The sequence below is a fragment of the Quercus robur genome, chromosome 1, assembly GCF_932294415.1.
Source record: "Quercus robur chromosome 1, dhQueRobu3.1, whole genome shotgun sequence".
Classification (NCBI taxonomy): domain Eukaryota; kingdom Viridiplantae; phylum Streptophyta; class Magnoliopsida; order Fagales; family Fagaceae; genus Quercus; species Quercus robur.
The window spans coordinates 2,505,955-2,522,662 of NC_065534.1; the positions used below are offsets into that span (position 1 = coordinate 2,505,955).

The 16,708-nt window shown below is 32.8% G+C and overlaps 1 protein-coding gene across 1 annotated transcript; it reads right to left on the reverse strand.

Annotated features, from left to right (window-relative positions):
- Window positions 1–298: 298 nt before the first annotated feature.
- On the reverse strand, window positions 299–2,979 carry LOC126715578 (heavy metal-associated isoprenylated plant protein 37). The gene is made up of 3 exons (XM_050416259.1): window positions 2,488–2,979; window positions 2,275–2,350; window positions 299–1,657 (listed from the first exon to the last, which is right to left on the reverse strand). The coding sequence occupies exons 1-3, from the start codon at window positions 2,524–2,526 to the stop codon at window positions 528–530; spliced, it is 1,245 nt and encodes a 414-aa protein (XP_050272216.1). The 5' UTR covers window positions 2,527–2,979; the 3' UTR covers window positions 299–527.
- Window positions 2,980–16,708: the final 13,729 nt, after the last annotated feature.

Below are 16,708 nucleotides of genomic sequence, written 5' to 3' on the forward strand. Positions count from 1 at the left end.
AAACACCCAATAAATTTTTACACAATTTTTTCGTAGATGACAGACTATAATTTACTACAATATAACTACCAAACTAACATAACCATGGTCAGAAAAGCTGCGAACTTGGATGTACATGAATTACTCATGATTCAAAATTATTGAAAATTTTTATCATGATTAGTAAATAATAGAAATAGCGTAAATAATAAACTCATAAAAGTGACAATGTCACTCCCTGTCACATTGATATGCTAATCAATCCTTTTGTTTAACTAACAAACCACATCTTGTAGTCAGTCGCATGAAAACAGAGAAAGAACAAACAGACATAACTTGAGTAGTAAATAAAAAATTAAAAAGCAACAACTTCTTAACAACTACACAATACACACTGATGATAATGTTTTAAACCAGATATCCCATCCAAACCCATGCCTTCCCCATACACCACACACACCATTAATACAATCAAAAGTCTAAACAACCCCACTAACAGAGAATTTGAAGTCAGCACCATACCTTTTTCTCTACATGTTATTTTATTATTACATTATGGAACAGCTGCTTGTGTTCTCATCACTGAACATATGTGCTGCAGAGTTATGATCACTGTAATTAGGCTGAGTGTAAGGGTATGGGACATTGTAAGGACTAGGACTAGGGCTAGGGCTAGGGCTATAATTGTAGTAATAGCCAGTGCTAGGTGGAACCATAGGGGCCCTTTGATACATCATCTGGGGCTGTTGTTGCATGGCATGCCTAGTCTGCATGTCCATGTTCATCATCATAGGTGATGGATGGTTGTTGTAACCATTCATGTTCATCAGCATTGATGCAGGGTATTGTTGTTGACCAGTAGGATATCCACCAGTTGGGATTCCACCAGAAGATCCCTGATGAAACCCATTGTTGGATTGGACTTGAAAACCTGCCAAACCATTGGGATTGCCTCCTAAAGCAGCAGCAGAAGCAGGAGTAGAAGCATTAATCCCATTTCCATGAAAACCAGCTAAATTCATCATGGCACCAATGTCATTAGCCCTTTTGGCTTCCCCAGCATTGATCATATTGTTCCCACCACCCAAATGAGCAGCATTCATTTTCAAAGCTGCAAGAAGTTTTGGATCAATCCCACCTGGACTAGCCTTCATTCCCATAGTCAGATGATCTGTGTTTCCTTTCTTTCCATTTCCAGCATTCACATGTCCAACATTATTGTTCATTTTTCCATTGTTGGAACCTGTAGCAATGGCTCCAACCCCAACACCCTTCTTTGCATTATTTGCTTCAACTTGCTGCCTAAGAAAATTCAGTTGGTTAGGTTCCCTGAGAAACCTAAGTTCTTCCTCTTCATAGTCCTCTTCCTCCTCATCATAGTAATCATCATCTTCTTCAGGGCAGAAAATAGGAAATTTCTGCTGATTTTTGAAGGCTTCAAGGCCCTTCATCAACCCTTGCTTTTGACCTTTGTTGTTCTTATCATCTTTGATGCAGTTGTTGTTCTTCTGCTTTTGGTTTTGGTTTTGGTTTTGGTTTTGGTTTTGGTTGGGTTTCTGTGACCAAAGCTCAGCATATTTACCAGCTCTGACTAGTTTCTTAATCAGAGTAGCAGCATCTACACTTCCTGAAACTGTGACCTTTTGCTGCTCAGCTTCTATATTTACTTGGTACACACCTGTAACAGTAGGGAAGAACAAAGGGGAAACCAGATTAAGAGACTGTAATGCACAAAATTCAAAGCTTAAAGTCTACTTTCATGAGAAATTTGCCTAAACTCTTTGGTCTACGAACAGTGAACTTTAATTATATTCTCTCAAATAAAGGTAAAATAGCCAGTCATTAGCATCAATTATTAATACCCCGTAACAATCATTACTTTTGACATGATTTAATCAATCTATAAACATAAAAAGACAATTCTTTACATGTCATTTGACTTGGAACAGAGTAACCACTAACCAATGTACTCTTCGGCTGTTGAGGAAACAAGTTTGATGTTATTCATTTTCAAAAAAAAAAGTTTGATGTTATTCAAATTTTCAGTAAAGCTAAATATTATTACGAGGCTCAGTTCACTTCATTGTTTTTGTTTCACTAAGGGCCAAGAAAATAGTCTTCATTTTAGAACATTTTCTTCCAATATTTTCTCAGTAGCCAACCAAGCTTTTAATAGTACACTAGAAGTAACATATAACAACAGACAATAAAGTTCACACAATGTTGAGTCACGAAAAAGAGCAAAGACAAGAACTTGTAATACAAACTAAAAGGATGATATAAGAGAGTGAGCACCTTCTATCCTCTGAAGAAGTTTCTTAACTTTCTGCTTACACCCATCACAGTGTATGCTCACTTTGAGAACACAAGTCTGTAGAGAATGAAAATAAAACAAGAACAAAGATTCTTAAGGAAAAGACCACCAACCCACTTTGCTGTATATTCATAGTAAAATAAATAAAAGAAAGACTTGTGAAGACAGAGAGAATGTGGTAAAGAGAGAGAGACCTGGATCTTGAGGAGCTTAAAGTCTTCTTCTTTAGTCATTTCTTCAGTGCTGTTTGGAATGAAAGAATTCTCTTTTTCTCTCTCTCTCTCTCTTTCTCTCTCTCTCTCAGTGCTAGAAAAAGAGGATAAACACCTAAGCTAGTGGGGGTAAAAGAGTTAGCAATGGCATGTGAGTTTTCTATAACTTATAGATAGATTCTTCCTTTTATCTCTTTGGTCTTTGCTTTCACTTTTCACTTCTCTCTTCTCTCCCTTCAGTTTCTCAAAACCAAAACAAAACAAAGGCACATGGGTGTTGAACTTAAAGTTAAAATATTAGTTTATAAAAAGGAAAACAAAAATAGTGACAAACTATACAAAACCCAAATGCCTAGACAAACAGGTGGAAATTAAAATCACAGATACTGAATAGGTTGAAGATAAAAAGGTAAGAGAGAGAGAGAGAGCAATGCAAGTAGGTGAAGGAGTAAAATGTGGGAGAGAGAGAAAGAAGCGGGTGATCTGATATTCTGAAATGATGTGATTTAACGTTAAATACTGAAGAACAGCGACTTGACAGGCCGACTTATATATCTGTCCTCTTTGTCACATCTACTTACCCCTATAAATAATATTTTCTCGTGATAGTTTAAATATGAGAGCTCTGAGCTTAATGTCTCTCTCTCTCTCTCTCTGTTTTGGATTTTGAAGTTGAAACTTGAAACTAATTTGAGTTCATGTGTCCTGTAATTTATTTATTTATTTTTAGGTAACCTGGGCATTAATGCTCACATTTTAAAAATGGGGTATTTGGCTAGCTCTCAACTAACTCATTTTTGACAAACAATGATAAGAGCACTCAACAGTCACACCATCATATTCATAGGCCATTTATGACACGTTTGAGATTGTTTTGATTCTGATTCTTTTTATGTTTTAAAATTTATATTTTAGTTGGGTATAAAAAAAAAAAAATTATATTTTAGTTGTTCCTGTTTGATTTTGTTTCTGTATTGACTTTACCATCTATTTTCATTACTAATTTGACCATTCATAATGTTGTTATGCATAGATAGTGAAATTTATACATGCTATAATATTTTAAAGTTAGTGTTTAATGAAATAATTAAATATGAAGAGTATTTAAAGGTCAAATTACTAATAAAAATAGGCGGCATGGATCAATATGAAAACAGAATCAAATGTGAAGAGTAAAAACAAAACTTTGAGACATATAGCTATAATAAAAACAACTCTAAATTTTAAGTACAAAAAATGTACTTCACAGGCTCAATAAGAGTTGATTAAGTAAATAGCAATCAAAATGGTAATAGCTTGGTGGGTTTTCCATTAAAATCGGTCAAATAGCTTTGGTGGCTTTTCCATTAAAGCCTGGACAGTACGAGCAAGGTTGACCTTCATATAAGAGGTTTTTATTTTTTTTATAATCCCCAACTTTCATTAAACAACAAGAGAAGCAGCATCTTTGAATTCTCTTTTAGTACACTACGACTTAAGCAATGAGCTAACAATCTTTCCACGAGCACATATCCTTGATTTTTGATTGTATGAACCTTCCTGTTAGAAAAAGAAGGTCGAGATCAAGCATGTTTTTTGAAAAGAAAAAAAAAAGACTAACTTTTATTCAGACTAGCTAGCTAGTGACTTATGACAAAACCCGAGAAGAACAAATGAGATTTTATATTAAACTACTTATATTGTATGTAAAGAGTTCATTATATTGAATGTAAAAACAGTCTATTGTATTTTTTTGGGGGACTAAAGGTCATCCCCAATTTCGTAGGACAAGTTATTATTGGACATTATCGGGCATTGTTGCTTACTGGTAAGAAATACAGAATGACTGAGCACATGTTTAACCAAAAATATTGCTGTGAAAGGTATACCATAGATTTTACCATTTAATACTAGACACTAGTACATATATGTATCATGGAAACTGGGGAATAAAGAACATTGTAAAAAGTGTTTTTTCAGAAGAAATGTGTCTGTACCATTCTTCTTAACATAGAACTGTTCCTTGCAGTGTAAAAATCACCTTCCTTAATGTCACATTATATATTGATAGTTTTTAGACTCCTTAAACAATTGATTAAACATAGGTAATTAGCCAAGTTGTTACTTAGTCTAATTAAACAAGTCTAAGTTATCACAATTATAAAGATCAAATCATGCAAAGCAGCGGAAAATAAATAACACACGATATGATCACCCAGGAAACCAAACCGGTAAAAACCTGGGGAGGATTTGACCTATCTATTCTCAAGGTAAACTTGAATCCACTATCTTTAAAGAATCGAAGTTCATACAAAAGGACTTACAAGCACCCCCGCTTGACTTTCTAATGCTATCAACCAGTAGAACTTACTGACACGATCACGTGCAAACTCCGAATCCACGGACTCCTTCTTTCTTGGATTCCCACCAACTACAAGCACCCCCGCTTGTATATTCTTTAAGCTTTAATGGCAGCAACTGTTTTGATCATCAAGGTGTAGAAAATATCTCCTCCTTGAAAACCCTAAGTTTGTGTAAAGGAAAACTCCTCTAGATCTCACAAGAGATTTACACAAACCGCAATATGAGCAACACTAAAACGTGGCTAGGGTTTGCCTTTTATACTTAAGACAAATAAGAAACCCTAAAAACGTTTTAAAACAACTAGGGTTGAGTTGGAAAATTTTGCAGAAAAGCGATCTGCCCGAGCTTCGATCGGTCGAGCCTAAGCTTCGATCGATCGAGCCAGGCCGAAAGCCACAGTGCTTCCTGCTTTAAGCTCGATTCCAACTTTACATTGACATACAACTTTGAGCTAGTTTTAAACACTTCTAAACACATTGTTTTGATCATGGTTTGCCAACAATACAAATTAGAGTACTAAATACATAAAATCCTAAACTTTAGAACCTAACATATATATTTGCTAAAATGTCACATTTGATGTATACTCCAGAGTCCAAACTATGAATATATTGATCTTGACCACCCTGAAATATTGCTGAACACCTAATGGTTTGGATGTACTTACTGCAAAGTCCTGCATGTTACAAGAAAGTTGCCAAATCCACGTCTAATCATCCTCTCCAAGTTCCTAACCAACCCGAAAAGAAGAAAATAGAATATTTCATATGTTTGAACCATCTCTATTCAGGAAATAATTGTGGACCCGAAATAAGAACTATTTAAATCAGAACTTGCCTGAATAAAAGGTTCCACAATTTTAAATAATTCTTCCATAGGAAACTAATCCAAATATTTCTTACAATTCTCCACACTAAGGTGAAAGGATTTGAATGAAAACCCTACACCTTAAGGCAAAGCCCTTTGAGAATATCTTGATTGATCTCTCTTTGATGCTTGATGGTTACACCATCTTATGAGCCTGAATTACATGCCTTATTGGGGCCTCTAGAACCCGTGTTTTCTTCATTGGAATCAAGTCTTGCATGAGCCATCAACTCACAACCATGGAAGGGAAGAGCTACTACCATTATTCCTACTTGTGATTTGATTTGAATTTCAATTTTTTGTCAAGTATCAATTGTGATGCATACTAGGTCAAACACTTCTTTACTCACTTCAATTAGGGACACTGAATTTTACATCACGTTTTCACATCAAACTCACAAAATATTTAAGATATTACTCCACTCGAACTATAACCCTTAGACTCGCAAAGATGATAGTTTAAGGAACTTCTACCATCAAGCTACCACCCTACAAAGGTGTCTTATCCTTTACTCTTTTTCGTCTTTTTAGTGGACCTGTTATTAGTGTTATTGGTTAAGCTTTTTTTTATTTAAAGTTTTTTTTATTTGTTTTGTTAGATTAGTTTTTTAAAGTTTTACTTTCTAATATGTATAATTATATTTTTACACCATTTATCTTTTAAATAAAGTAAATCAATAAAATATTTATTATTCAAGTTCAAACACACTATTTTTTTCACCTTTTAAATTGCAAACATACAAATATAAGCTTATGCATATAACAGGAATCACTGGAATTCCGTACATACAATACTGAGTGAGATCCATATGTACGGATGTTGAGATTCCTGCAATCTTTGGCTGCAAACACACTATTTAAATTTTGGTAATTTCCGCATTGTTGTATTATGTGTGTATGTTAGCAATAATATAAAGAGTGGTTGAAATAAATTGAAGCCCCTTGTCCACTTGTCGTTTAAAGTTGAAGAAGCACAACTCCGATCCAAATAGAGCCCGTCAAAATTTTATGAATTCAGGTAAAGGAACTTGTAGCCTAGTAGCACTACAACATTCTCTATTTTATTAAGAAAATTAAGGGTGTGCATGAATCTTGTTAAAGTGATTTTTTCAATCCAACCAAACATTGTGGAGTTGAGTAATTTCATACCCAACTCAAATGAGTTGGGTTGGATAAGCGAATTGTATTCATATATTTCATGTCTTATTAAAAAAACATAAAATGATTTTTTTATAGAGCTAGTGTTAGGCAATTTCACTGGACACGTTGAATATGAATATATATTCAATTGAATTGCCCACTAAAAATAAGTCATGTCATTTTCATAATATGTTTAAGCATTTCTTCAATAAATTATTAGAATTTCACATGATCTATCTAAATTATATATCTAATTTTCAAATTCATCAAAACTAATTTCAAAAGACAAAAATAAGTCAAGCTAGAAATATAAATAAGGTCAATGAATAAATCTATAAATTAAAAATGGGTTAAAATAAGGTCAATGGATTATATTTAGTAAAATGGATTATATTTAGTAAAATGGGTTAAAAATCCTATTAACCTGAACTCGATCTAACATAAAGTTCAAAATAAAATTTCAATGCAACCCAATTCACCAAATCATGAAAAAAGTGAAAAACCAATTTGAGGCATCAGATTGAATTGAATTGGGTTGGTTTCTTTTCATACATACTCAAAACATAATTAGGATTTGAATCACTTATCAAAAAAAAAAATTAGGATTTGAATCCATCTCTTCTCTCCAACATTATTCTAATTAACTAAGAACTAATTATCAAAAGTAATCTATAGTAAGATACAGCGAGAAATTGAAAGTAGTGTGAGAAGTTAGAGGAGAAATTGGTCTACTAGTATAAAGGTTAGCTAGCTAGCTAGCACTATATATAATCTTTGAATAATATATATTCCTGTACTTATTTTCACGTATCCCCGTGACAAGTAGGGACAACCTCACTCCAGTGTGGGAAGCACGACAAATAGGGTTACAGATTACGAGGTCAACTTTTTTTCACATTACCACTTCCTCTATTTACCACTATTCCTACTTTTTCCAGATGATTTCTTTATTTCTTGTTAACCCCACTTCCTTTTTGTTTTTGACTCCAATACCTGGCTATGACTTTTATACAGTTTTTAACTGTGGGAAAAAAAAAGTGGACTATAGGTTTAACTCTGAATTAACTAACTTTAGGTTTAGACTTGTCTACTAAATAGGTCTTAAACCTTTCTATTTTCAAACTTTGAATAAATCAGTTAATTAACAGTAAATAAGATGTATACTTAATATATAATTAAATCTTATGATTTTCGTGTTGTCGCCCTCTCATCGATGTAGTTAATTGATCGGCATAATAAGTGGCTTCCCAATATATATATTTTATCTTAAATAAGAAGATTATTGCAATCAAAAACATAAGTGCAAATGTATACTATAGGCCTATTAACTCATCATATAAGTCATGAAAAATATAAATGAATTTCACATCGCGATAATGTGTCTACACTTTGCAAGACTATAACCCTTTGTCTGTCCATGGTCATTGTACTCTTATCGCCCAAAGAATGACCATGATGCCAGTTGTGTGGCCTAACCTAAGAAAAAAGCCACTCAACCAAATTCTTAAAAGGTCTCAAATCAAGCCTCAACTTCTAACCAGACCAAGGTTGCCTTTGGAAACTCGCTTTGGTGTTTAGTTTATCCTCTCCATAGGGAGGGAATTGCCATGCTACAACTAGCTAGTGGGAAGTTTTATAAAGTCATTTTGTTATAATTCTAATGTGGCAAATTGTGAGTAATCTGTTTATTAGTTATTACTTTCATATAAATCTTTAAATTTTATTTTTCACCGCTCACAATCGACAATATGTCCATCACATACAAAATGTTAGGTTTGTTTATGAGTTAAAAAGTGAGTCAATTTGCTATGAAGTAACGAATTATTATTTTCATGACTTGATCTCTCATAATTTCCCATGTTTATAACTCATCCAATTATTTTATAGAGTTATTATATGTCTGCTTTTAAAATATTTAGGATAAAATTATATTTTTGTTTCCATTTTAACCACTTAAATTTGGGATTTCTTTTTATAAAAAAAATTTTGTACTCCAAGCATATAAATCTTTAAATTTTATTTTTCACCGCTCACAATTTACAATATGTCCATCACATACAAAATGCTAGGTTTGTTTATGAGTTAAAAAGTGAGTCAATTTGCTATGAAGTAACAAATTATTATTTTCATGACTTGATCTCTCATAATTTCACATGTTTATAACTCATCTAATTATTTTATAGAGTTATTATATGTCAGTTTTTAAAATATTTAGGATAAAATTATATTTTTGTTTCCGTTTTAACCACTTAAATTTGGGATTTCTTTTTATAATAAAAATTTTGTACTCCAAGTTTGATTGTGCTTTCTAAATAGTCATTTTGTTCATCCCATTTCAAACATTAAATACCAACGAAATGACGTAGTTTCTTTGTTTCTTTTTTCTTTTTTCCTTTAATGATGCAATTTTTTTCTCTCTTAAACACATAGACTAATATAACGATGCATATGTTTTTCTCTCTTTACTTTTTCTTTTTAACATGCATGATAGGAAAATTAAATTTTAAAAAATAACACTATGCATGTGGATAACATATGAGACGGGTTATATTTATTTTTATTATGTGGACTATATTCAGAGTTGCAACAAAAATACCTCAAATACCCAAAAAAATGCTTTGCAAATACCCAAAAATACCTCAAATAACTAGGGATACTTTTTTATTTTTTAAAAAAATCCGGGCTATCTATTACAGTCTACAAACAAAAAGAAAAAATAGAAAGAACCTTTTGGGGTGATGCTTAAAAGGGAGAAAATGAATTTATTAATAGGACTGAATTGAATGACCATCTGTGCAAAAGAAAAAGATGTTTTACCTTTCGGACAAAGTTCTTTAAACTGACCCTCTAATGGGAAAGACCAAAGGACAAAAGTAGACGTTCACTTTTTGACCTCTTATGGTTCACAATTTCCAAAAATAAATTGCTCATTATTATTTTTAACCATTTCTATACTATACCAAAAAAAAAAACATTTTTATAAACCACATGAACAGCAACATTTGTGGGAGATGTGACTTTTGGGCCTCGAGTCCCAAGACTCTATTAGAGGGGTTCGTTTTTTTCTTTCTGAGGGTACACTAATACTCTATATGAATATGACTAGAGGCACAGCACGCAATCACACAAAGGTAAAAGTGATTGATGTTGTGTAAGAAGAAGTAAGGAGTCTATCTAGGTCTAGGTGGGTGTGTGTGTGTAAGTGTGTAAGTATGTGTTAGGGTTCATCATTACTTGCTCCCTAGCACCTGCAAATCTCTCTGCATGCTGTCCCAACTTAACCAATCCCCACTTTACTTTCTTCGCTCTTTTCTTTATTTATTACTATCTTTTGCTTCCTTATGAAGTCTCTGAATCTGATAATGCTAGACTACTGCTAGTAACAAATTTTATACCTTTTTTTATTATTGATTATTCGTTAGAGTTATAATGATTTTCCAATCCTTCTCATTAATTACAATTATATAGTTAGTCGTTTTTTTTTTTTCTTTTTTTAGGCTATTATATAGTTAGTCGTTGATAACTTAACTAGTAAATTTTTTAATAATTGAATAAGAAAATTGAGGTTTAATATTTACTTATATAAAAAATTTATTAATATTTTAGTATGATAATAAAGAATTATCATCAAAGACTCTCTAAAAAAATAATTTTATAACGATGTCTCTTAATAATTTTTAAACCTTTTCATAATATTTTACAAGAGTGTGATTAGTGTAATATAATTTTTTTAATGGAGTTTACTAAACATTTCCTTAGCTTTAAGGTTTACATTAGTGAATCTTCCTCTTCCTTTTTATTTTTTATTTTTTTTATTATGATGAAATGAAAGTGATTAACCTTTTTTTAAAAAAAATTCAAATTTTTATAAAATAGATGATTAATGTATGCCTTAACGGGACCATTTTTTTTTTTTTATATATATAGAATTATGCGGATCATTTTATTATTATAAATCACAATATGCTATCTCACATTAAAAGGGGAATAAAAGAACTCTCCATACAAAAATTTCACCAATTTTCTTTTTCTTTTTCTTTTATATATTTTGCGTTAAGATAGAGCCATGGAACACTATCTTAAAGGTTATGCGGTGAAATATGAAAATTTTGATAGAATTTTGATGATTACTACTAGAACCACAATTAATTTTTATACTCACTTTTACAATTATTTTACATAATAGATGGTAACTAATTATCTATCACTTTTATATAAATCCAAACCTTTTTTTTTTTTTTTTTTTTCCAGCCAGTGAACATCAAACTCACCAAATAGTTAGTAGCATTTTTTCAATTTTAATACATTAAGACTGCATTAAAAATGTTCTGAAATTTGTTAAAAACATATACCAATTGTAATAATTAACTATAACTGCCACTGACTTCTTTCCTTCTGGAATGAGTTCAGTGATTCAATCGTTATCTTATTCTTAAATGGGGTTAAAATTCTCTGAGGAAATTATAAAGACCTATAGTACATTTTGGGTGAGGACGGTAAGATCGTGAAGATCGGGATGATTTATGGTACTGGTGACCAATAGGACCCACAATTTTGGGATCCCAAGCTGTGCTATGCTTTTTGTGTTATACTTATATGACATATGATGTAACCAATCTCTTGTTTGGGCCCCACGTTTGATCTGCTATGAATTCCGATGACAGAGAGACACACGAGGTGTTGGCCTTATTGGGCCAGACTGTTCTGTTTTCTGGGCCTTTTTTCATGAAGTGGGTCTGCACTTGGCCCTCTATTGAAGACACAATGACCATCTGGCCTTTATTGCAGAAGGATGGTACTAACCAATGAACCATAGGGAATATGGCCAAGGAGGGCACTTTTTTTAAATGTGAAAGGCCTATAATTTTGGAAAATATATATAAGGACAATCTTTTCTGTCACAACCCTGACGTTGCATATCGTGAGTAATAGAGAAAAAAATAGTAGGTTTATGTAAACATATAAGATAGTTGTGGAAAAGTCAAAGGTTTTATAGCTGAATTAGCACATCTTCATGCACTTTATGCTTGAGATCTAGGAGAGAAATAGTTCGAATTGCGGGATTAACAGTATATTGTAATTATCTCTCAAAAATAGATATAATTGTGGAAAAGCGTGTAATAAAGTGTGTGATCTTAAAATTACTATCTATTTTGGGGGTAAAGTTCAATGATTGTCAAATTGATTAATAAACAAGTCTTAAGTGAAAAGACAATAATTTTAACAACAAATGTTACTATAGTACAAATTGCGTGTATTTTTATGTAATTTGCCTAAATAAATTTCATGATCAAGCTACTCTTTATTTTGCAAATGGGGCACGTAGAATAAATTTAGGAATACATATATTTGATTTCATACTTAATTTTTCAGCATGTTAAATTGGTTGATTGGGACTGATAAACACTTTATGCTCACAACGTTTTTTTTTAATTATTTTTACGACTCAAAATTGACCTGTTTAACAAGTTGTGAAATTGGATGTAAAAGTATTTGTGAACATACCCTAGTATTGTTGGATTTATAAATGCCATATTCCAACTCCCTCCTCCGAAAAAAAACCCAACTATTTCTCAGGTCATTTGTCCTTTTGTTTCACTTAGGTACTACAGAATCCATCAGCAAAAAGGCACAAAACTTTGACAAGAAGATTTTGAACTTTGACGAAAGCTGTAAACACAAAAACAGCTACCAATTTACCAATATTCGTGTGGAGGAGTCGAATGCACGGTCAAAAATTGCCAACATAAAAAACTAGTTTTGGGTTTCCCATATGTCTGTTTTCTGTCAAATATAGGCCTAATTTGGTAAGAAATTTTTAGTAACGTTGTTGTTGTTTTGTAGAAATACATGTAGATAAAAAAATATATGTGTAATATTATTTAAATACTGAAAACTATTGTTTAAACAACAGTGATAAACACCCCTATAGTTTGTGCCCATTATCAATATCATATCCACACACACGACCAATAAATATTCTTACCCCATATTTCAGTTTTTACTTTAATTTAAGGTTTTCCCTCTTCTCTGGAGAATATTGGTTTAAGTATTTAACTCCTAGTAGGTGTAGTAGATGACTCTATATAAATGTTAGGTAATGGACCTACTTCTTGCATAAAGGGACCAAGGAGTTAGGTCCAACTTTGCAACGTACGGACATTTAGGTGTTTTCTGAATTTGAGAGTTTGTTCAAACAATATTTTGTTTTTCTAATTAATCTACAATATTTTGATTCCACTTATTTCTCAATTTACTTTGTTTATTTGGTTAGATATTAATATAATACAACATGTTCAATCTTCACTTCTTTTTTTTCCTTCTTTTTTGAAGATAAAAATATACTTTTTGCAGTTTTTTTTTTTAAATTATTATTATTTATTTTAAAGAAACTAAATAAGCCAAGAAAATAAAATATTCCAAACAGACATACCAAGCTTTGGTGAGATGAAGCCATTACTAAGATGAAAATTTAGAGATTGCAAGTAATATCTTGAACTACAGTTGGACATTTCTTGAAAAGTTTACTTTTGTTGAGTCACATTATTGATTATGTCATCACTCTTTTTAGTGATTTGTTCTTCTAATTTTTTGATAATATTAAATATATTAACAGATTAACTTTACACATTCATTTTGGACGATTTTTTTTTTTAATAATATTTTGGATGATTTTAACTTTACATTTATTTTGCTTTTACACATTTATCTACTTTAATTTAGAAAGAACTCCTTCCACATTTTCATTTTTCTTCATTACACTTACTTCAATTTAGTCCATTTCGGCCCAATTCGGTGTACTTTGGTTTATTTTGGTCTAATTCGGTCCACTTAGATTAATTTCACCCCATTTCAGTCTAATTTGGTCCACTTAGGTCTATTTCAGCCCAATACGATCTACTTTGGTTCATATCGGTCTAATTAGGTCCACTAAGGTCCATTTCAGCCCAATTCTGTCAGTTCAGTCCATTTAGTTCACTTCTGCTCAGTTCGGTCCAATTTAGTTCATTTCGGTCTAATTCGGTCTACTTCAGTACACTTAGTCGACTTTGGTCTATTTCAGCCCACTTTGGCTAATTCTGTCCATTTTGATATGAGCATGCTAAAGCTATAATATGAGTATGATTTTGAAGCCTTTACCCCCTTCCTACCACAGAGTTAAGAGGCCATTGGCCTAAACAACACCAATGCGAAGCTCCTACAAATCTTTGACCTCTAAAGAATAACACACCTATAAAGTTTGGTATGTCTAGTTGGTGTGACAACAAATTGCTCAACTGAGTACATTAAAAGATGGTCATAAAATTCATCTTAGACAAAAACTATTCACAAGGGCTACAACTCATGGAGGCTGAACCGGACTTTGCAATTGAGTGCTTTTGATAAGTGGATACTTACCAACAGAAAAGACTAAGTGGATGCTTAATTTATGCTTGGAAGTGTGGAATTTTGTCTTTTCGTTCGATTCAATAAAAAAATATCCACACACGACCAAATTAGGATAAATATTCTTACCCCATATATTAGTTTTTACTTAATTTTAAGGTTTTCCCTCTTCTCTCTGGAGAATATTGGTAAGTATCTAACTCCTAGTAGGTGTAGTAGTAATGTAGTATTTGACTTATACTATATGTTAGGTACTGGACCTACTTCTTGGATAAAGGGACCGAGGAGTTAGGTCCATTTAGCTGTTTTCTGACTTTTGAGAGTTTGTTCAAGCTTCAAACTGCTATTTCAAACAAGATTTTGTTTTTTTTAATCTACAATATTTTGAATCCACTTATTTCTCAATTTACTTTGTTTGTTTGGTTAGATACAATACGACGTGTTAAATCTTCACATTTTATTTTACTTTTTTAAAAAAGAAACTAAATAAGCCAAGAAAATAAACTATACCTAACAGAAATACCTTTGGTGAGATAAAGCCACTACTTAGACGAAAATTTAGAGATAGCAAATAATATCGATCTGCACAAGGGGTTGGACATTTCTTGAAAAAGTTAGTTAAGAAATTTATATATAATGTCTAAAAATCGAAACATAGCATCTAATGCTGTTATGCTCATGTTGAGCTATATCATTGGTCACGTCATCATTTTTTTTTAATGATTTGCTCATCTAATATTTTGATAATATTAAATATATTAACCGATATGTTTTTGTTTTAGAAGAAAATATATTAACCGATTGACTTTACTCGTTCTTCTTAAATGTTTTTTTTTCCTAACAATATCTTAGATGGTTTTAACTTTATATATGCTTTGACATTCATCTTGGACCCTTTTTTTCTCCTAATAATATCTTGAACAATTTTGAGTTTACATAAACTTTTCTTTTATACATTCATCTACTTTAATTTAGAAAAAACTCCTTCCACACTTTTCTTTTCTTCATTACTGAATCTTACTTCAATTCGGTCCATTTCGGTCTAATTGGGTCCATTCAGCTTACTTCCGTCCATTCCGGCTCACTTCAGTCTTATAAGGTCCATTATGTCTACTTCGGTCTAATTCGGTCCGTTACGGTCTACTTCGGTCCATGGGCTCACTTCGGTCCAATTGGGTCCACTTCAGTTCATTTAGGTCCATTTAGGTCCAATGGTCTCACTTAGTCTAATTCGGTCTACTTCAGTCCATTTAGGTCTAATTCAGTCCACTTCAGTCCATTCAGTCCAATTCAGTCTAATTCAGTCCATTTATGCCACTTTGGTCTAATTCTATTCATTTGGTCCATTTTATTCCACTTTGATCAAATTTGGTCTACTTTAGCCTATTCCGTTCACTTTGGTCAAATTCAGTCTAATTCTGTCCATTCGGTCCATTTCATTCTACTTCGGTCTACTTCAGTCCATTTAACCAACTTTGGTCTAATTCTGTCTATTCATTCCACTTTGGTCAATTTTGGTCCACTTTGGTTCATTCTGTCCATTTTGATATGAGTACGCTTTTGAAAGAAAGAGAAAATGAGTATGCTTTTGATATGAGCATGCTAAGAGCATTCTCATCAAATATGCTAAATGCTTTGATATGCTATTTTTATAGCTCCAAGCACAAAAAACCTGCTCCATCAAAGAAGGCAAATGCTAAATTTTTTGACACCTAGCTACAGTGCGCTGAGTGTCAAACCCAAATATTATATTTTAATCTCCATACGTGCCCTCTCTCTTTCTCACACGCGATTTCCATCTTTCTCTCTTTAGGTTCTCCCTCAACCCATGCCTTATTGGTCATCATGCTACCTCTTTTTTTTCCCTCAACCCAAGCTCTTCTCTTCTCTTTATGGTCAAACCCAAAAACCCAAGCTTGAGTTGGTGTTCTTGAGGCGTCATTCTTTAGTTGGCGTGGTTGGTGTTCTTGACTAGGGTTAAGACCAGAGAGGCTGGGCCGTTAGGGTGGTGGTTATCGGAGAAGCTGGGGTGGGTTTTGGTTGCAATTTTGTAGTGGATTCAGATTGGGGTGAGTTTGATTTTATTTTGGGTCTTGATTTGGTTTTGGGATTGTGTTTTGGTTTTCCAGTGCGAAGGAGTAAGGGGAAAGGAAAGTGAAGCCGCCATCGCCGTGGAAGAAGATGATGACGAGGAGGGAAGTGGTGTCCATGTCCGTGGGAACGAAGAGGCGGACCAAAGGTTGAGTTGCAGAAGAAAAATTTGTGGTTTGTTTTCATGTGTGTGGGTGCGTGCTACAAAGTTGAAGAAGGGATAGACTTTTATTTTTATCTTATTTATATATATATATATATATATATATATATATATATATTTTGGTGGTTGGGGATTGAGGTTGTGGTTGGTGGCAGCGGCGGCTGTGGTTGTGGCTGTGGGCAATGGTGGCCGTGGGTGTTGGCAGTGGCAGTG

Bases quoted from the DNA above. Each gene is read 5' to 3' on its own strand.
- LOC126715578 (XM_050416259.1), bottom strand. From the start codon at position 2,526: ATGACTAAAGAAGAAGACTTTAAGCTCCTCAAGATCCAG. The intron at 2,351-2,487 runs GTCTCTCTCTCT...CATTCTCTACAG, and splicing joins TTAAGCTCCTCAAGATCCAG to ACTTGTGTTCTCAAAGTGAG. The intron at 1,658-2,274 runs GTGCTCACTCTC...CTACTGTTACAG, and splicing joins ACTTCTTCAGAGGATAGAAG to GTGTGTACCAAGTAAATATA.